The sequence below is a fragment of the Coturnix japonica genome, chromosome 3, assembly GCF_054131305.1.
Source record: "Coturnix japonica strain WE chromosome 3, WE-NBRP24, whole genome shotgun sequence".
Classification (NCBI taxonomy): domain Eukaryota; kingdom Metazoa; phylum Chordata; class Aves; order Galliformes; family Phasianidae; genus Coturnix; species Coturnix japonica.
In genome coordinates this window covers 40,781,831-40,803,065 of record NC_140665.1, presented here as the reverse complement: position 1 = coordinate 40,803,065, position 21,235 = coordinate 40,781,831, and the positions used below count along the sequence as shown (strand labels likewise).

General features: G+C 36.4%; 1 protein-coding gene across 41 annotated transcripts in view; it reads left to right on the top strand.

Annotated features, from left to right (window-relative positions):
* AFDN (afadin, adherens junction formation factor) overlaps positions 1-21,235 on the top strand; it is a 107,429-nt gene that overhangs the window by 41,504 nt on the left and 44,690 nt on the right. For 19 of the 41 annotated variants that reach the window (XM_085543415.1, XM_085543433.1, XM_085543427.1 and 16 more), the window contains exons 7-16: positions 2,620-2,731; positions 3,137-3,304; positions 4,798-4,842; positions 9,665-9,759; positions 9,966-10,228; positions 12,160-12,229; positions 14,309-14,427; positions 15,620-15,681; positions 16,546-16,751; positions 20,564-20,584. In XM_085543415.1, coding sequence (XP_085399541.1) covers positions 2,620-2,731; positions 3,137-3,304; positions 4,798-4,842; positions 9,665-9,759; positions 9,966-10,228; positions 12,160-12,229; positions 14,309-14,427; positions 15,620-15,681; positions 16,546-16,751; positions 20,564-20,584 — 1,161 coding nt within the window. The remainder of the gene's footprint in view (positions 1-2,619; positions 2,732-3,136; positions 3,305-4,797; positions 4,843-9,664; positions 9,760-9,965; positions 10,229-12,159; positions 12,230-14,308; positions 14,428-15,619; positions 15,682-16,545; positions 16,752-20,563; positions 20,585-21,235) is intronic. The other 22 variants (XM_085543429.1, XM_085543419.1, XM_085543434.1 and 19 more) reach the window with 3 other exon arrangements.

Here is a 21,235-nt window from a genome sequence, read left to right as displayed (position 1 = left end):
ACAGAAAAGACAGGGATCTCTTGGAAAGAGTCCAGCAGAGGGCCACAAAGATGATGAAGTGCCTGCAGCATCTCCCCTATGAGGAGAGACTTAGGGAACTGGGTCTGTTTAGCCTTGAGAAAAGAAGACTGAGAGGGGACCTGATCCAAGTCTATAAATATCTGAGGTGCTGGGGCAAAGTGGTGACACCAGACTCTTCAGCAGCGTGTAGAGACAGGACAAGGGGAAATGGCCAGAAGCTGGAGCATAGGAAGTTCTGCACAAATGTGTGCAAGAACTTCTTTACAGTGAGGGTGACGGAACACTGGAACAGGCTGCCCAGGGGGTTGTGGAGTCTCCTTCTCTGGAGATATTCAAGACCCACCTGGACGCCTACCTGTGTGACCTGGTGTAGTTAGCCTGCTTTGGCAGGGGGGTTGGACTTAATGATTTCTGGAGGTCCCTTTCAACTCCTACGATTCTGTGATTCTATGATCTTAAGCTAGTTTTTACCCATCTTGAGTTCCTTCTGCATTACAGAAAGCAGGGGAGTGTATGTGCCTGATTCATTAAAGGATGCTTAAAGAGCACCTTCTGTTTTTCAGTGTGAAAACAAAGACCAAATAAATAAATAAATAAACATAGTGTAAACCTATTCTATGTGTTTCCATTATTCTAAAATGTGGGAAAATCAGCCTTGTGGGAGATGGAGGCGGTATTTAAATAGAGCATGGGTGAGATGGTTTCTAAAATTGCTTTGTGATTAGGAGCTGCCTGTCCCATTAAGCTCAGTTGTGGTGTTGTGTCTTTGCTGTAGGTTAGGTCACACACCTTTTTTTAGGCAAGGCATGTCTGAGTTTATCAGCTTACTCTTCTTGTGAGATGGAAGTAATAGTAACTGACTGGAACGATGAGGAGATTACTGCTTTTGTGACCATTTCTCTTCAAATTCTCCATTGTTCATTAAGCCTGGAATGCCAGTGTACATGTTAATCCAAGTTCCAAGGCAGAATTAACATCAGGGTCACATTGTAGCCCTTGTGTTTTTATCTCTCATCTTTCCTCTAATTTCAGCGTGTTTGGATTTTCTTTGGTTTGCTCTCCAATCTAGTACTGTTCAACCCTTGAGTAAATGGAGTTTTAGCATGTGTTTTCTGTTTTGTGCTTGATCTTGAGGGGCTTGTGCTTTTAAAATAGTTGTTCGTTGTACGAAGCTTGAAATATGGTCTTACTTGAGTAGCTAATTCAGATTATCCTGTAAGCATAATTAGTTCTAAAATCTGAGATGTGAAGTAGAAAAGAGTGGTTTGGCAAGATAAGATTTCAGTCTAGATGTATTTTTGTTTCCTTTTGGTTAAAAATTATAATATTTAACTGTATTCACAGTATCTTGTCTATTTGAAAATCTAATTAACAGTAATGTAATTAGATCTATGTTTAGCCAGGTTTTGCATAGAAAAGCTTTTAGGGAAAAACCAATGACTCAATTAAATGCTTGTGATCTTTAAACATACTTATTTCCTGCTTGGAAGAAGATGAAAGGAAGTTTGAGGTGTGTCTGTGGGAACTTAGTTAACACTGCAATGAGTATGGAGAGGAGGTGACAAAGAAGAGTTAGAAGGCTCTGGAGGACTGCAGCATGGTTATGTGCAGCAGTCAGTATGTGCCTTAACTTTGGAAGATGTTACCTGGGTCATAGTTCAGTGATAGGAATAACGTGGAGTATTTAATTCGAAATAGAGCTTCCTATGGACTTAAATAACGTTGTTAGGGTCACAATTGAGGTAGTAAAAGCTTTGTGACTTTTGAAATGTTATTGTTTATTATTTAAATTCAGACATGAGAGATTTATATTTAATTTAGAGGCTAGTCACACACTGTAATGCTGGCTGTCACTGTTTTTATGCTTTATCACTTTGGGAAGCGGTAATGCGAATTTGCGTGAAATAGCAGGTCATGTCTCCTTTAGAGTCAAAACAAATGAATCAAGGTTTTCCCCTACCTCAGCCTCATAAGAGTATAGCTATAAAAAGTGTGAGTGCTGTGAGGTGGTTCCCAAAGTATGTTTATTTTTCATTCCTCCTCAAAGCTAGACAGCATGAAGCATTTGTCAGATGCTCTAGTTTTGCGCTTACTCTCTGCTGTAGACCAGGTGAATGTTAAGTGTGACAAAGATGCAAACGGTATCTGAGTGTTCTCTTTGCCAGCTTGTCTTGCTGTTTGTAAAGATGCTTACACGTTGCTTTAACAGAATGGCTTTAGCAAAATGAAAGGCTGATTCCAGTGTGTAAGATGGTGAAGGAAACTGCAGTTCTGTCTATCCCTTCCACCGATGTTTTGCTTTCACTTTCTTGATTGTTGAGAAATTGAAATTATTTTGTTTGCTGAAGGTTGACCTTATCTAGTTTAAGTGTAACTAGCTTTCCCTTGGTTTTAAATTTGTCTGATATTCTGTGAAGTGTGGTTAACCACAAGTTAGAAGAAGCCTTGGAAAGCAAAATGCGTTTCAAGTTACTGAATTCCTTTGTTTTATCTGATGCGTATATATATATATATATATAAATTAAATTAGAAGGTGTACCCTTGAATACTCTGTGTGTCTAGTAACACCTCTGAAAACTTGCAATTGTTCTTTTCTAGGTCATTCTGCCTCCTGGTGCTCAGCACTCTGATGATAAAGGTGCTAAAGAAACTATTCTAGATGATGATGAGTGTCCACTTCAGATATTCAGGGAATGGCCTAGTGATAAAGGTATGTCAGAAAAGCTTTAGGGGGTTTTTATGCATTGAGTATTGTAAGCTATATTTGTGGGTGCCTGTAAAGCAGGAAATTGGAACATCTGTTTTTGAAGTGTTTTATTTTCAGGCACTTTTAAGGCTGGGTGCCCTTAGTTATTTACTGTTTCATTCAGTACTGGTTATAGTAGTGCATCCATAGGCATACAAGGGTTATACGTTTCATCCTAAGGTTTTTAAATTATCCACCATGGAGAGGTATTAATCTTTCAAACAGCCTTAACTTAAGAGTTACTACATAAATGCCAGGAATGTAGTAAGCTGAAAGTAGTCCTCTAAAACACTTATAAAATAATATTTATTAGATGTGTACTTATTCACCGATAGTGAGACTCAAAGGATATATAATGCTGTGTTTTAGGAATACTAGTCTTTCAGTTGAAAAGGCGGCCTCCTGATTATGTCCCAAAGAAATCCAAGAAGATAGCTGATGGAAAGCCATTAAAGGGGAAGGAAAGAGTTGACGGGTCTGGCTATGGCTCTTGCCTTCCTCCTGAGAAACTACCATACCTGGTAGAATTAAGCCCAGGTAAGAAGTCTGCTTATCTAGTAATCTAAATTACTGTGTTATGTAGCCATGTCAATTTTTTTGTACAAGACTTGCGCTGAAAACACAAGTCTGATGTTGAGAGTATAAGTGAACATCACTTCAGTTGTCTTCTCCTCTCAGATTCTGAATTGAAAGTATCTAGAGGCATAGAGCTCCATATCGCTGTCATACTGGGACAAATATTTTCATTTTATTGGAATAAAAAAAATGCAACAAGGAAGAAATGTTTGACTAAGACTTTATTAGCTTGGTTTCAAATGCATATACCGATTCCTTCAGTTCTCACCATCTTTTGGATTTGGGGGTTTAAAACTTGGTATTTAGTAGAGCAGTTTAATGCAACATCCTTTGATTTTAAAGTAAGTAGGACTCCTTACCTCATTGCTGTCCTGTATTCACTGGTTCTTCTGGAGGACTAATTACACTGAGGCTTCTCTTCTTGAACTAAGCCTAGATATCCTTGGTAGATTAAAAATATACATATAACTTTAGATCACTAGTAAGGCTTTGCTTTAGTTTAGACTTCATTGCAACTCTTTGGACTTCTTCATCATTGACAATTTTATGATACAGGAATATCGGAAGGAGCTTGTTTGTTTATAAAACACCAAATTTTGAAACACATGCAACTTCTCATTTCTGTCATTTTCGTATTTAAAGATAGGGATGTAGACGTTAAACATTTATGTGGTTTATATATCTGCCATTCCTTTTATTAGCACCTTTAACTAGGATGTATTCCGATATCCAGACCAAGTGATGTACAAATTGAGGTCTGGTTGATTGCCTTTCAGGTAGCAAGGTTGCAATCCTTTCTTTAAAAAGACAGACTCTTCTGATTATAGTCAAATAGTGTTGGGTCTTTTATTTGTTTTATAGACTGGTGAAATTAACAGCATACAGTGTTACATATATTTTGTCTTGTGTTCTACGGGCTGAAGTTAGATTAACTGATGGTTTTTCTTTACACCTTCTGTGTGTTTTTGTTTTTTTTTTTAAAAGTGTTTTCTATTGTTATTGTTCTCTAAACTGTTAATCTTCATGGAGCCTAGTTGCTTTTCTATTAAAATGCTGCCTTGGCAGTGGAGTGAAACATCTGTTTACTGCAAAAGGAAAAGCAATCTGAAATGACACAGGTGGCAAGGCTACCCACTGAGCCTTTGCACATTGCCTGTGGGACTGACCTATTGTTCACATTTTTCTTCTAACAGCTTGTTGTTGCTTTCATAAACAATAATAGGAGTTGTTTCATTCACTAGCTTTGTAGAACTGATGTCTTTATTATACTAAGCAGTTTCTAAAGTTGAATGAGTTAAATGCACTTCATCCTTATGAAGTGGTAAGTGTTGTCTGGCTACAGTTTTCACCCTTTCCTGTCTTTTCTTTTCCTGCCCTCTTCCGCATGTTCTGCATGGTATCTGTCTGCTGCTGCTGCCTTCACCTGGGTCCTCTGCATGTGTTTCTAACCCCAGGGAGAAGGAATCACTTTGCCTACTACAACTATCACGCTTACGAAGGTAACGCTATATTTAATACTGTTCTCTCATTAGTCACTAAAAACATTGTTCGCTGTGAATCTTTTTTTTTTCTTTTAGACGTATGAAAGGCTGTCCTGATTATCTTACTGTTTTGGTTTTTTTTCCAAGGGACTGCTTCTGTGAAGTAGCTGTCGTGCTTGTCAGCTACAGTTAAATTGTTCTTGATGAATAGATACCAAATAGGTCATGAATGTGCTGCTATCCATAGAGTTCAGCCTTCCAGCTAAGATTAGCAATTAAGTTTCATAGAATGATCTACAAACAGAATTGTGGTAGGAAGAAATCATTTGTTGATTCGTCTGCTTGCAGAATTCATAGTTAGGTGAGTTTGGTAAATGTCGTGAAACGTAACTGGTGCTCCTCAATGTTTGGTACATGGAAGATATCATCACAAATGATTCTTGTTATCGGAAATAGCATTTGGGTCACTAGAAAATGATCTCAGTTTCTACTTTGTAGTGTTCCGTAACATCCCTTTTTATTTCTAATTGCAATGTTACGTTATTGTCTAACAGCAACAGCGTACATCAAAGAGATCTGGGCATACTTAACAGATGTCCTAAGTTTTATCTGTAGTGTTTGATAATCTAATCTACAAATCATTATGGATCTTTGATTCTCCTTTGATCCTCTTTTCACTTTAAGTGTAGCATGCAGATGTATATTTGGCAAAAACAGGATATAAAATCTCTTGCTTCTTACATTAGGAGTCAAGATACTTTAATTTCTAGCAAAGTGTAATTTCCTTTAATATGACTTTTTAACACCCATTTCCTCATTTTATTTTTTAGACTACTATAAAAGTAGTATATGGGTTGTGAAAAAGAGTTGTTAGTATTCTAGAGTCTCTCTCTTCAGAACAAAGAAATTCAGAATACATATACGATGTACTTGTATTACAGAAGTAACTTACTGATGAAGCTATGATGGAAATGTACTTCCATCAGTGCATTGTCTCTGTTCTTACAGGACAATCTGGCAGACTTCACTTCCACACTGTGTAATTACACTAATTTGGTATGTTTGCTACTGGAAGCATATCCTGTTTTTCCATTTGTGCACAGCTGCTTTTGTTGCTGATTGGTTTGTATGACTTTTATAGACTGAAGATCAGTTTCTGCATCATGAAACAGAGGATGCCATTCAGTAGCTTGTGGCTGTAAACATGACAGTCAGCAATGGTCTCTGTATTCTCAGTTTTGCAAGAGAACCAGTAAGCTGAGTCTGACAGTAACAAAAATAGACTGAAATGTGATATGATAGTATTGCAGATAGGTTATCATATAATAGTGGAATGATTTGAGTTGGAAAGGTGTTAAGATCACCTGTGATTATGACTGCTGATGAGTTCAAAGTTATTATCTTCAGTTGCTCAGTCATAGTCTTTAAAGGTTGAGAAAAATGACAAAAATACAAATAAAAACCAGACATCTAAAACCTTCCCACCTCATTACATAAAAGCAACTATGAACTGTCGAATTGACAGCAATGGGAGATACTGAGAAGACACAGATATAACAATTAAGAAAGATGATTTACTAAAGTTGGCGAGGATTAAAAGCTTTGGCCAGAGCAACTTCCCCAGCCAAGCTTCCTTCTGAGAACAGAACTGCAGTATCCTGGTAACACTTTTCCATGTTAGTTTGAAGAAGCTGAGCTGTGTGTCACATTCCTCACTGAATCTTCCTTTACTACAGATGTTTGCTATTTGCTCTTTCTGTTAGCAGCACATATCTTGTCTGAAATTCAATAGCAGACTTTATCTCTTGACTTTGATATTTCTAATCTGTCAGTCCTGTTCTTTTTTAATTGTTTAAATGCTAAGAGTTTAGATAGTAGGAGATTTCCTTCTTGAGTTACTGTACAAATGCAAGCTTACGCTAATTTTTAAGTAAATAGGCACAATGCCTGTGGAGGTGTTTTTGTTCAACTTTGGACTCATTTATTTCCTATTTACTGATTTAAATTGTTTTGTTTAGTCAGGTTTCTAGTCAATACTTCTCATTTCTCTGAATGATTTCAAGCACTGGATTAGCAAAATCAATTTGAAACTATTTCCAGAGTTGTGTAGGATTCACATTCTGGTGGTGAATTCCTGCGGTAGCAAGCAATATCTATGAAGGGAGGCCTTTGTTGTCTTTTTCTATTGCATAAAAGTGTATATTTATGTTATGAATCGCTGAGTTGATTTACTTAACAGTGTTTGTTTACTTCTGCTCACTACAAATTTTTATAGCACTATTTGAAGTGCAGTATTGAGTCTTAACTGCATAAAGCAAACCATGAAAACTATATTAGAGAGAGATAGCAAACCACAATTTTAATAGATTTTGTATACACAATTTCACTAGTGAGTATAGGTGAAGAGTAATTTATGTTGCCTCTTATTGTACAGAATGCTTTGAAGTGCATTTAGAAACCCTTTTCTTTAAGTCACTGTTTCATGCATTGTCTTCGGTATTGAGATCTCCTTTCCAATTGAGGATTAACTTCTGAAATAGAAGTTTTCAACAATAGGCAATATGCACAGATGTGTGTGTTTCTATGCATGTGTACTTTCATCATGGGAGAGAAAACAACTTGTGAAAATCACTTCAAACACCAATTGTACCTAATTGATTTGAAGCCCAGTAGCGTTACTGGGTAAAACTCATATAGATAAGTTTAATGTATGGTGTTTGACTCAGCTTCTTCATTAATCATCCTCAGTTCTTCAGCTTGTATCTGGGAGGCAGATATTCTTACTTAAATTTTTCAAACTTAAAATAACAAAAAACAACCGAGACCACTAGTTGTTACCTGCACCTATTTAGCTCTGCTTATGTTGTTTAGTCACAGATGTCTTAAGTAGAATACCGGCCATCCAGACCATGTGTTTACTTACGCATATATATAACACGAACAGGTTTTGAATAGGATTCATACATTTTCTTTATACCTTTTGCTTCTTTTCTTGTATTGTTTGTTAATGCCCATCTTTCCGAGAACTTTGACCTTTCAAATTTCGGTATTAAAAGAAAATAATTCCACTGTTAGATACAAAACTTTGTTGTATTAGTATTTTTACAGCACAATTTCTGTATCTTAAGATGTATGACTTAAATCGTACACATCTCCTTTCCAAACAAGCAGGTTGAAGTTTGTACCTTAGAGGCTAAGAACACCCTTCTTGGACTTTGGTCGTCAGGGCTTTGCCACAGATAGGGCAGAAATGCAGCCTGCCGTAGTGTGTGCTGAGGAATGCTTTCTGAACATTTAGATGAGCATCTAGCTGTCAAAAATCAGGAAATACAGGACTTTACGTGACTGCATAAAGCAATTTTCGTTCCTTCTACATGTCTTCCCTTCCCCAGAGCAAAATGGTCTTTTTTTAGAAACATTTCTTCCTTTACAGAACTTATGGTAATTCTCTTCAAAATTTATTCTAAGCTGAGTCTTCTGGGTGTCAGTTCTTTAAAACTGGATTGTGGGTAGGAGAAAATGTGACTTTTGGATTATGTAATAAATAAATGAAAGAGGCACTCTAGGTTGTGATGTGTGGGTTTTGGGGAGACACAGTAATGAGAATTGGAGTTAAGCAGCCAAATAAATTTGGTTGTATATAATAAGACTGCATTTGATGTTGCTGAAGGTGCAATTGTATATTCTCTGAGTAGCATTGTTAAGTAATTAAAAAATGCCCACCATTTAAATTGCTGAAGATAGTGTTAGCATCACTATGTTTAGTGTGTAATCTTATTGGATGCAGGTTTGTGGATTCAATCATTGGGTTTAATAAGAGTTTTATCCCTGTACCTAGAAGAGTCTAGATGGCTGATCACTCTCATAATTTAATATTACTTTCCTGATGAATGATGACATACTAAATTTTTCAGTACTGGGAGGTTACTGTTGTGTCAGCATGTAAATTTCATACTTAGAATGCTACTCTGAACTGCCTGTTGTCTTGATGTCCCACTAATATCACAGCACCCCCAGAAGAAGCATATTGCTAGGAGCACCTGTTACACTTTTACCTGTATCCATACAATTTAAAGGCCTGTTGATGGTTCTTCCCCCTCCCATTCACTTAATGTGTTCTGTTTTCTTTCTGTTTTGTATTTTCATACCGTTGCTTTACTTTCTTGGCACCTTCTGCTTTTGACAGTGTTCTTAACTGTTACATTGTAACTGTGTTGTTGACTGTGAGGTGAAAATGTGTATCAATTGAACAAGGCTCAGGAGTGCTTCAGTCCTCTACATCAAGACTAAAGCTGTCACAGATTTAAAACAAACAAAAAGTTTAAGGCTCTCATTTAATGTTACCCTGTTTCAATATTTTGTGAATAGGAAGCAGTTTAGCATGTCAGCCACTTGGTAGTAGATGTTGCTGATAACCGGTGCTTTTACTGAAAACTATAACTATTGTTACCACAGTAGTATACAGATGTACCCAGTTGTTTTCAAAGTATCTGTAGGCCATATTTGTATATGTGAAATCTGAAGAGGTTAACAAAAATTGTATTACTTCAACTATCAAGGAAATAGACAAGGTTTTTCAAAGTATGTTCAGAGCGGTAGTTCCTGATTGCTTTGCTCTTTGTACTTGCAGATAACAGCACTTCGTTGCCAGGGCCCTGTTTACTTTCCATGTTTTTAGGCTGTTGAACAACTTAAAAGTACACAACAAATCATGAATGAATGTCACTCAAATTTTTCTTTTTCATTTTCTTCATGAATATTGTTAATGATTCTAGAAGACAATTATTGTGCATTTGAGCTTTAATAACTTGCTAATTAATATTTGTCATTTGTTCCACAGATGGTTCTGACTCCAGAGATAAACCAAAGCTTTATCGTCTACAATTAAGTGTCACTGAAGTTGGAACTGAAAAGTTTGATGACAATTCCATTCAGGTATGGAGAAAAAAGCAGACATAGATGACAGAACTGGTGGTTGGAGCACCTCTCCTATGAAGAAAATCTGAGGGTGTTGGGTTTGGTTAGCAAGCAAAGTTATGTTACTAGTCTGCGAGTAGGCTATGCTGTAGCTCCATCTTACCGTTTTAATTTCTGCTGCTGTATAATGTAATTGATTTCCTGTTAATGGTTCCTGTTTGCAGTTATTTGGTCCAGGAATTCAGCCTCATCATTGTGATCTCACTAATATGGATGGAGTTGTTACTGTAACCCCAAGAAACATTGATGCGGAAACATACGTAGAAGGTCAGCGTATTTCAGAAACGACTATGCTGCAAAGTGGAATGAAGGTTCAGTTTGGGTCATCTCATGTGTTTAAGTTTGTGGATCCCACTCAGGACCATATTATTCCTAAAAGGCCTATTGATGCAAGCCTTATGGTCAAAGGTCCAAGGCACAAAGCTGGGTGAGTACAGTAATGAGCCCTAAAAAAACAAAAGATAGAGCGTGATAAATGGCCAGTGATTAGAGCATGATTTTAAGTGAGTTCCAAGTAACTGCTTTTAAATATTAACTGTGTAATAGCTATTTTAATACTTGAGCTCCACCTTGTGACATTTTTTTAGCATTAACAAGCATCTGTTTCAATATGGAATACTCAGATTAAGTGAGGAGCCAAATGTTTCAAAATGCCAACCATTTTTACAGCATGATTACTTCTAGTTTCTGTGTTCCAAGGACTAATAGTACAGAAGAGCATTTATTTCTCCACATTCATCTTTTTAATAAGCGTATAATGAAAATATTATGATTTTTAGTGACTTGCATTCTCTTCAGTGGTTGTAGAAATGGTTAGTAGAAACAATCTTAATATCAAACTGTATGACGTGAAATAAATACATCATATTCTCCATCCTGTCAGGATCAAAACGAAACTGCTGTGATAGTGTGCAGTCATTTAGAAAAGAAAAATGTGGCTTAGAGAGCAGTGAGTCTTTTCTGGCCAGCCTGCTGAGTTAACAAATGTCTATTTTAAATATTATTTTTCTTCACCTTATTGTAATGAGGAAGTATATTTTGTGCTTCTTGTTTAAATTAAAAGAAAGAAAGAAAATGTTAGAGGTGTTTTTCCTGTTTTTCGTAAGGAGTGAAACATAAGCCATTCATCCATTCCGAAGTCCAAGAAAATTACAGTGAGTTTCTGCAAAGTTAATGCATCAACCTGGTGCTTATGTGGAGTATACCAAGCATGCAGAGAGACACTTGGCATTTGGAAATAAAATTGATTTCCTTAAATCAGAGTGCCAGGATGTCCAATGATTTGCTTCCTCCCAGCTTTGGGAGGGTATCCCTTTGCCTTAGATGTTCTAAAATTGTACTGATCACAGATGAAACAAATCTGTATGTATCTTCAGTCATGCCATTTGTTGGAACAGGTTGGGCTGCAAGGGACCCTCAGGCCCACCCAGATCTAACCTCCTTCTGTGGGCACAGTTGACCCCTCCATCAGACCAGGCTGCACAGGGCCACATCCAACTTGGCCTTGAACACCTCCAGGGATGGTGTATGCACAACTTCTCTGGGCAGCCTGTGACAGCGCCTTACCATCCTCTTAATAAAGAATTTCCTCCTAATATTTAACCTAAATTTCTCCTCTTTTAGTTTAAAACCATTCCTGCTTGTCCTATCACTATCTGCTCATGTAAAAGCCAGTCTTCCTCTTCTTTAGGTGCTCCCAGTAAGTACTGAAAGCTTGCAAAATAAAGCTCAGTTCAGGGCAGAATGTAGGAGATGATTGTGGACAGACTTCTAGGCATTTAACAATAAGATGATACTAAACCTAACATCTTAAGTTTCTTCTGCATCTAGCCTGCAGATCAATAAACAAAGCACTGTACTACTCCAGAACTACTCCAGTCTACTTTGTGTGGACTGTGAAATCTCTGTTGAAGGGATATTGCAGCTTGCACAATCAAATCTTTTTTTACAATCTCTTTCCCTTAGCATATGCATGTAAAAAAAGGCACTTCTGTGGTTTTATGAATGATGTACATTAATATAGTTTTTCATGCTTATGATGCTGAGTATTCAGGTAAAAACTTGCAGCAGGTATATTACAGTGAACATATTAGACACTGAAAATATTTCAATGGCTTTCTTCTTCTCACTTAATCAGAGAGAAATGTAACTAAAAATCTGTTTTGTCAAATAAAATGGTCTGTGTGTATTCTTGTAATGCTCTTAAATAAAGAATTGATCCGGTGTTTTTAAAAGTGATATGAACAGGTATCATGGTATACCTCTTTGAATTCTAATTTACCAATTTTAGCTACTTTGTATGTTGCTGTGTGTTTACTCATATCATTTTTAAGATGTGCTTCAAATGTTATCTTTTAGAGCCGTTCAGGAAACCACATTTGATCTGGAAGGAGATGTTCACAGTGGAACAGCATTACCAGCAAGCAAGGTATCATACCATAAATGAATAACAAGTAATGAAGCTTCATGTTAGGTTGAAATTATATTATCAGTAGTATTTGAGAAAGTGCTGCCTGTCGTTCTCCCCCAGCCATTTACTTTTAGGATTGGATTAATTGTCATGCACACTTATTTTTTCCACACAATACCGCTTTGTTTTTCAAATGGGCATTTGTCATGCATTCTGTGGCAAGAGTAGTAACTTTTTTTTTCCTCTTAGAAAGGGAAACTGCTCAAGTCTGGAATAATCTGATTAATTGGAGGGCACATGGGTAGAGATAGATCCATGTTAGAAATTGTTTTATTAATGTCTCATATGTGTAACCTGTAATTGCAGCATTTGCTATAGGGCAAATAAGTGTATTGTATAAACCATGGAAGTGTTCAATGTTACATTTAATTGGGCTTTTAAAATTTAATGGATATGACTGTTTACTTCAATAGAGCTCTTACACACACCGATCAAAGAAACAGTCTCTGCAATCAGAGTTATAAACATTTTATGAGGCGATAATCTCTTTTTGCTTTCTTTTTACATTGTCCTTCTGTTAATACATGCTGTGCCAAAGTTACATTTTCAAGAGTAAACAAACCGAGTAAAATGACACAATAGTTAATGTCTGCTCTAACTGCACTGCCACAGATGAAAGATTATTTCAGCAGTATGAAATATAGCAGTCCTCACAGAAAGGACTTGTCTTTTGTTTTATTACTGCCGTTATCAGATTGAAATACTTGTAAAGAAACTTAATGGTATGACAGTGCGGGTATTAGTAATAGTCTGATAGCTTTTAAATCTACTCGTTTGTCTTCTTTTTTTCCTGTCGCAGATTTCTGATTCAGTTTTTCTCCTTGTAGCTTTGATTGTGGTAATCTTAGCAGCTTAGATGTGTTTTTTAATGGATAGGAGTTCACTTGGTGGCATTTTGAAGAAAGAATGAAAAACAACAGCAAAAAACATATCAAATACTAAAGTGTCTCAAAATTGCTTAGAACTGGAGTTTCTGACATTCCTGATACTAAATAGTGTGTTTGATAGTCTTTTTAAATTCACTGGAGAAATACCTTAGTGAATCTATGGAGCTTGGGGAAATTTAATGCTTTTGAACTGTCAAGCAGATTCTCAACTTGTACATGCTGTTAAATCACTGGTGTATCGCTGCTTTTCTAACAGTTGCTCTTAAGAGTGTTTTTATTTGGAAGTGGGGTGATGATCCAATTTCATTGTAGTTCTCTGAGATCTAGTGATGGAAAGTCATTTGCAGTTTGACATGACAGCACTGAAAAAAAATAACATTCAAACTCTTGTGTAAACCCTCATGATTTTGATCAGTTTTCTCGTGCCAAAGCCAATTATTTAGTTGTGGGAATTTCTTAGAAAATTCTGAAGCCCTTCAGATTTTTTTGATACTTGTTTATAATTGTTTACACTGAAAAATAATTGCTAAAACTTTCACCGCTTAAAGCGGTGTTTTTATTCTTCCTGATACGATTTGATGTGTAATTGGAAAGCATAAATTACAGTCTTTCTCAGCACTGAATAAAACCAACTTGTATGTAGAACTCGTATGATTTGAGTTGCTCCTTCTTATCCTGGAAAATTATATGCTGTCTGCCTGATCAGACTTTTCCATAAGGAAAGGAGAAACTATGGCATGGATCAGTAGTGTAAGCACCTGGAGCTATAGGCAAAACAGAGACAGGGGAATATGACTAGTTCTAAATCTGTAAATACGTTTATCTTTGTTAATGAGAACTATCTATTTTTTTATTTATATCTATGCAATTTTAAAATAGATATTTATGTATTATGTATATTGTGGCAATACATTAACAAAAAGCTGCTTCTAACTGGCCTTCAGGATCTTTTGATTTGCAGGAGTGTTATTCTGTGTTTTTGTCAAAAATACCTTATTGAGTTACTGTATCATGTGCTGCATTCTTCTTGTCTATTTTGCCATCACTTCTCAAAGCCTCATAATGGCACTTTGTTCTAATAGTGCCAGGCATGAATACTGACTAACCCTATACCTACATGCTAAACACCTGTATCACTGTTCTGAATTAGAGCACCAGCAGGCTTGATGGTGACAGAACATCATCAGCATCCAGCACAGCCGAGCGAGGAATGGTGAAGCCCATGATTAGAATAGAACAGCAGCAAGACTATCGCAGACAGGAAAGCAGGTAGGAAATGTGTAGTCTGATACTTCTCATAATGGGGAATACTGCATCAGCAACGTTAAAGTGTAATATACCCTCATACCATGTTTATTAGAGGAAACGGACCCTGAGTAATATTCTGTGCCCTTTTGAGAAATACCCTAACTAGACTTTCAGGTCATTTTAGCCCAGTAAAATTCATTTCCATAGAGTTAGTAGAGTGTCCTATAAAAGCAGTAGGTACCTCCAATATATCTGGTGGCAAAGTAACAAAGCAAGTTGGTTTGCGCTGTAACACAGTGTTGTTTTAACTTAAATTTCCTTATTGCAGAACTTGGTGTTTTTCTTGTATGTGTGTAGGAAATGATAGCTTAATTGAAGGAAAGCGTTGTTAATGGAACTAAAGTAAATAGCTTATTATATCTATTTCTAGTAGAAAGCTGCCTATGGTGTTATATGTGTTTAAAATGATCATTGCATGCCAAAATTCTCAAGCTTCTGTTTTTTTTCTTAAAAATATGCCTAACTTCAGAGAACAGCCCAATTAATATTTTTTGAGAGGAATGAAATGTGTGCTTAACCTTTCTAGGCACCAGAAAGACAGATCTGTTTGTTTGTTTTGTTTATCCTCAGCAAATTCTTTAATAGATATTAGTTAGAAGGCACACTTCAGTCAGCCTAAGTGAAGAAGTAGTTCTGGGGCTGTCAGAAAGACCTCTGTGTCTTTGTTGCATAGCAACAGCTGGATGTGGATAGAGGTTCAATTTTACTTCTGTTACCTTGCCAGCAAAAAAAAAGATGAATAAATTGACCAAGTTCATATCTATGTTGGACATTATTAAAGGTAGCATATAGCACATTATTTTTGTAATAGAGCTTGTTCTCCAGGTGAAGCTTTTTTCACTTTCTTTCATTTGGCAATGAATAATCTGTAATTTGAATCCTGTCAACAGCAGATGGCAAACCGATCCTATCAGTCTGCTATACAGTGCTAAACAGGACATTCATCAATAATGCAAAGTTCACAGTTCAGTTCTGTATTGTGATCTGCTGTGGGCTGAAATAGCTGCAATGATTCTAGAGGACAGGTAAAGAAAAGGAACGTTTTGGGGAAAGATGTTGTGTCAGCATCAGTACCAATGATGGAGAAATCTATTACAGTGGATTTAATATCACCCATGTGGATTGTTTTATCATTTTTGTTTTCCTTCTGTAGACCTCAGGATACCCATGGACCAGAACTGATCCTACCTGCCAGTATTGAATTCAGGGAAAGCTGTGAGTAAACTGCCATATTATAAACACCTAATTATAGTTGTTGGCACATTTATTTTTTTTAATAGTGTAATATTTCAGACAGATTAAAAACTTAAATGTCACTTAAGTAAAATTAAAAGCTATTGAACAGATAATGGTTTGTCCACTAATGAAATTGATTTATTTGGGGAGTATGAGGAGGTACTGATATTGAGGTGAGTTCGACACGACATTGATTTCTAGTTGCATTTGCTCTCCTCAGATATTCCAACTTCTTTGGGGGGTGGTGAGAGGGAGTTCTACCTCCTGAAGTGTTAATTCATTAATATGGAGTCTTCCATGTGTTGGGTATTCAATTACATCATGGTCAAAATCATGTTATATAAAATGTGGTGAAAGATCAAATTTTCATTTAGTACTTAAACTTTGTTGTCTTAATCCCCCACAACTTCTGAGATTTCAGATTTGGTAGAAAAATACCATGTCAGAGATTGTCCAGACTTCACATATTTGAAACTAAGTAGATTTGTAAACAAGAGAGATTTTTAATAGTCTAAAGAATCAAATACATCCTAATAAAGTTCCCTTATTATAAAAGGAACCTTGAGTTTTTCTGTTCCCTTGAAGATAATCATTTTCAAAAGAGGTAGAAAATAGTATGAAAATGTTTCCCAATGACCAGGCTTTCTAGCTTTGTGTCTGTTATTGTGCTTAAGTAACTGTAGCACATGGTAGATGGTTAATTTAGAGTATCTGCATTTTGCTTATTTTCTCCTTATTTTCCTCCTCAACAGCAAGAATCTTCTCCACCCCAAGTTACAATATTGTATAATTTTATCCCCGTCTTTTGCCTTTATATATTGTTCTTTTCCTTCTTCTCCACAGCTGAAGATGCCTTCTTATCTGCCATTATAAATTATACAAATAGTTCGACAGTTCATTTTAAGCTGTCTCCCACATATGTTTTGTATATGACATGTCGGTATGTACTGTCAAGCCAGTACAGACCTGACATCACTCCTACTGAGCGTACTCACAAAGTTATTGCAATAGTCAACAAGATGGTGAATATGATGGAAGGAGTCATACAGGTGAGTTTCTTTGCAAAAATATGCCAAGGGATTGAAATATGTTGCAGATTATCTGCTAACCTTAGTCTTTTTCTTAGGGTTTAACTGATCAGTGCAGTCAGACTGTATTTATTTCCCATGTGAACATTTGTTTTGTGTCAATGACTCATGTGAGTTATGAGAAACTCCTGGGCAGTGTAGGAGGGCAGGGAGGGACTGTTACACTGAAAATATGTTCTGTGACAAGAAGTTGTTCCTCTGTTCTCTGGAAGATATAAACTCTTACCGTGAGCTCTTGTGAAATAAGTTCGATATACTTAACTAGAGAGTAAGGGGATGTTTGCAGTGGTTGATATGTGAAATGAATGTATTAAAAAGAAGAGCAACTACTGAATTTTGATCTTTTACAACTTCTGTAATTACAAAAAATGGTAATAAAGGTGGAGTTCCTGAACCAATTGCCCTGTAAAGAGAAATATAAGTTCTCAAATGTTCCAGTATCCTATTTGTGGTGTGCTGTTACTGGTATTCTATGGAAGAGCTCTATAAGAGGTACAGAGGGAGTTCTGTTTTGTGAAGGAATACAGGGGAAGATCCACTGGTTTGGAATGAAATTAGGTAATACCCTGCATCATTGAAATGCCGATAAAGTGTAGTTGTCATTTCCCAAGTCAGCAATGTTATTTCAGGTATCCTTTCTAGTTAATTATTCTAACATTGTTGTCTGCAGGCTTTCCTCAGAGGAAGAATTGAAATACATTTTTATATTACTAAAACAGACATACTTGTGACAAAAAAGAAACAACAAAAAAACCTGCCGTAGTTGCCAGTAGAAAATAAGGACTCTACTGTGCTAGTCCCTGTACAAGCATGACAAATGCTGTAAGGAATTCACAAGGCAAATGTTAGACAAGAGGTTGATTTGAGGGAGAAGAGAAAAGTAAACATCAAAACAGTGGCATGAAGGTCATAGCAAAGCAGAACTGTTCAACTTTTGTTCAGGTTTTGGAAAGATTTAGTGGAGTTCTCAGGAGGGAGGATGTTGTAATTAGATGTTCTATAAACAGTTGCAACAGACACTCACATTTCACAAGTAAGAGTGGGAGAAAATGCCAGTGCTAAAGACAATTTATAGTAAGAGAAAGAAAATAGCCTTTCATATACATGATGAAGTTGATAAAAGGTTGGAAGGTGGTTAGAATATAAAAATATGAAATATGAATATGAGAATATGAAATGAAGAACCAGTTAACTGCTTTGAGTTTTGATGCCATGATAAAATGGTATTTTGTAAAATTGGGATGGAATCAAGAGTTAATATCAGAATTACTTTCTGCTGTAAAAACTATCTACTTATGAAAGAGTGAATGTGTTATTTCAGAGGGTAGATTGTGGCTGTAGTTGAGAACATGAAATGCAAAGAGCTTGAATGTAAGCAATTTCCTTGGAAGCATGGAAGGAAAACACTGAAGGGGTAGGCTTCAAATATAATCTGAAAGTTACAGTACTGAATCAAAGAAGATGACTCAGTTTATGCAACCGGTGTAAACTAGTAGCAGTGGCACAAAAGATACGGAGTGAAAGTGATATGGGGACAGTGAGGAAAATAAACTAAAAATGTAGAACCTCATAGTTGCTAGAAGATACTAGAGAGGCAAGTTCAAACATCAGTTTTCACACAAGAAAATAAGCTAGAAAATGGAATAACTGTGAAAACAGTAATTTGCAGTATTGAGAATGACTTACCAAATCAAGTTGAGCCTTGTTGTTGCAAACATTTTCTGTGTAATCCTGCTGATAGCATCATGAAATTATTAAATGCAAGTACCTGTCTGGTCTGTTCATTCTGAAAAGACATTTATTCAGCTTTTCATCTCTCTAGTTGTAGTCTAATCTCCAACATGAAGTTTAGGGGTGACATCAAAAAGGAAGGTGGTAGCAGAATTTGTGTTTTGTGAAAGTGGCTACCCAGTTTCAAGAAATAAACTGAAGAATTTGAAATGGAAGAAAATGGGGATAAGCTCCTTCCAAATCCCATACTGGAGAAACTAGTGATAGAAGTGGGGGGAAAGGTGGGAAGGGAAATGGGAAAAGACAAATGCACTGTAAGATTAGAACATCAGTTCATTAGCCTTCACAGGAGACAATAATATGAAATAAATAGTTGGTTTAATTGATTCTGATGCTTAAACTGGGTGATCTTGAAAGTCTTTTCTGACCTACATGATTTTATTCTATGACTGTAAAACTGACCAGGAAGAAGGTAGCATTTTAGATCTACCTTGTAGGATTATAAACAGTATTAGATAAGTTCTATCGTATTACTTTATCTAGGCTGTAGAATACATGTTTACATTATCTGGTTGTCACAGTTAAATAACTGTGTGATAAATTTCTGTATCACAAATGCTTTCTTTTGTATATCCTTGCTGTAAAGCATGCCTGCACTGCAGGAGATCTGAGGATGTAAAAGATGGAGAAGACAGATATGGGCCAAGGGTACCGAGGCTTCAAAAACAAAGCAGGAATAGAAATATAAAAGTTTTGATGCTTAAATTTGCTTAAATTTATTTGCCTCAGATCATAAGGAGACTTGGCAGCTTTCTGAAATGACTCAAGAAAATCATCTGCTAACAAACTGATTTTGTGGCTTTCTGTAGTTTTTGCATTAGCAGATGTAAATAATATAGAAGACTTCACACAGCATGGGGTTAAAATTGGAGGGAGCTCTGAAAAGTCTCAGTGCTTCCAATAAAAATCTCGGAATAGCAAATTCATGGAAGCGATCCATTGCTGTATATTCTGATTTTCAAATCATTCTGTGGCATTTCTGATCCTCTGCAAATTTTACCATCTGTTTTCAGAAGGAGCACATCTTTTTCCTTTTATGTGAACCAGCCCATCTTCAGTCAGTTGAGAGCCCCTTGTTTTTATTGGGCAGGTGAAGAAATAGAAAGGCAGCAGCTATTTATTTATTTGTTTGTTTATTTAACTGATACTGAACTTGAAACAGTAGCAGCAAATGATACCTCAGGTATTTTACATCTGAGTTTGCTGTGATGCAGGTGGAGGAAGACTGATGTAAGAAAGCCCAAAGAATGAAGAGCTTAGTTTTAAGTAATCAGATGGACGAATCTTGTGTGGGCGTGCGGAGGGTTTTTCTTTAATTTGTTTTGTTTTGTTTACTCCACTGAATGTAGCTTTCATACAATACTTAAGAAGCTTAGCGTGGTATTTCATTTGTTTCTTTATTTTGTTATTTAAAACACTGTTTTTTGTTCTTTAATTGAAAATCCATGTATTAATCTGTTTTTAGTTGTGTTGTGTGTTTTGTGTTTTTTGCTTTTCATTTGTTCATAGGTTTTTTTGGTACTTTCTGTTGTGATTTGATTGTTGTTTGTTTGTTTTTTTTCCTAGTGGGGGTTTTCTGCCCCCATTTGTGTGTGTACATTGTCTTCATTGCAGCAGTGTAGGCAAGTAGCTCCCTGGCTCAGTTACTTGTATAGCTAGTTACCCTGCTGCCTGTGGTGCACTGAGTGTGGAATAGCCAACTGACTAGTCTGGGATGTGAACTAGTACAGGGCATTCCTTAAATTAATTATGATGTATGGGCACTACAGTTCTTAGCTGTTGTGCTACTAGTCCTATTGAAGTAATTCCTTTTTTCAAAAGGGGCTCAGTTGCATCATAGCTACTGATTAATGCATCTGTGTGTAACTGTGAGCATAAGTGTTGTACCTTCATATTTAGTGTTTGATTTCTAAAGCTATCATGATTGTTCACAAGTTTCTTTCTTCTATTCTGTTTGATTTCCTTCGTCCGTTTTTCTCCAGGAGGTAGACCAGGTTGATCAGGTAGGATATATTGCTGGGAACTGATCCTAGCTATGTTGGCTTAGCTCAGTTTCTCATGCTGCTTCCATATCAAAATACAATACTCAAACAGCTGGACTTGAACAGTTCATAACACTCATTCAGCAACTGGAACATGCAGTACTAAAATCCTTTTTTGACTTTGCAACTTTTACGGCATTCCATAATTTCTGCTTAATGCACTTCAATGTGGATATGAAATGACCAAAGTTCTTTTTCTTCCCTTTATTTTCCTTTTTTGTTGTTTGTGGTTCCTATTCTTTGGATTTCATCTGAGGTTGCCTGGCCTGGCATTTGTGGTCGGGAGATGGTGAGATAGATCAGTACTTGATACTGTACCATCTGGTATCAAAGCCAGTAAGTGCAGCATCAGGGTGGCAGGGGGCAACAGGGAATACGTGCTTCAAAGCACACAGATTACCAGATACTGCATTGACTTAAGCTCTTCAGCACTATGTAACTAGATGCTTATTTCATGGCTTCATTGATACCGCTATTGGCAACTTAACAGAATTCTGTGTGTTCAGAGAACACGTTAAAATTAAACTTACCAGTTACAACAATTGCAGTTCTGTATATAAACATTTTGCAAATATCTGGTATCTGAGGTATGTTTGGTGAAATGGGAAAAGG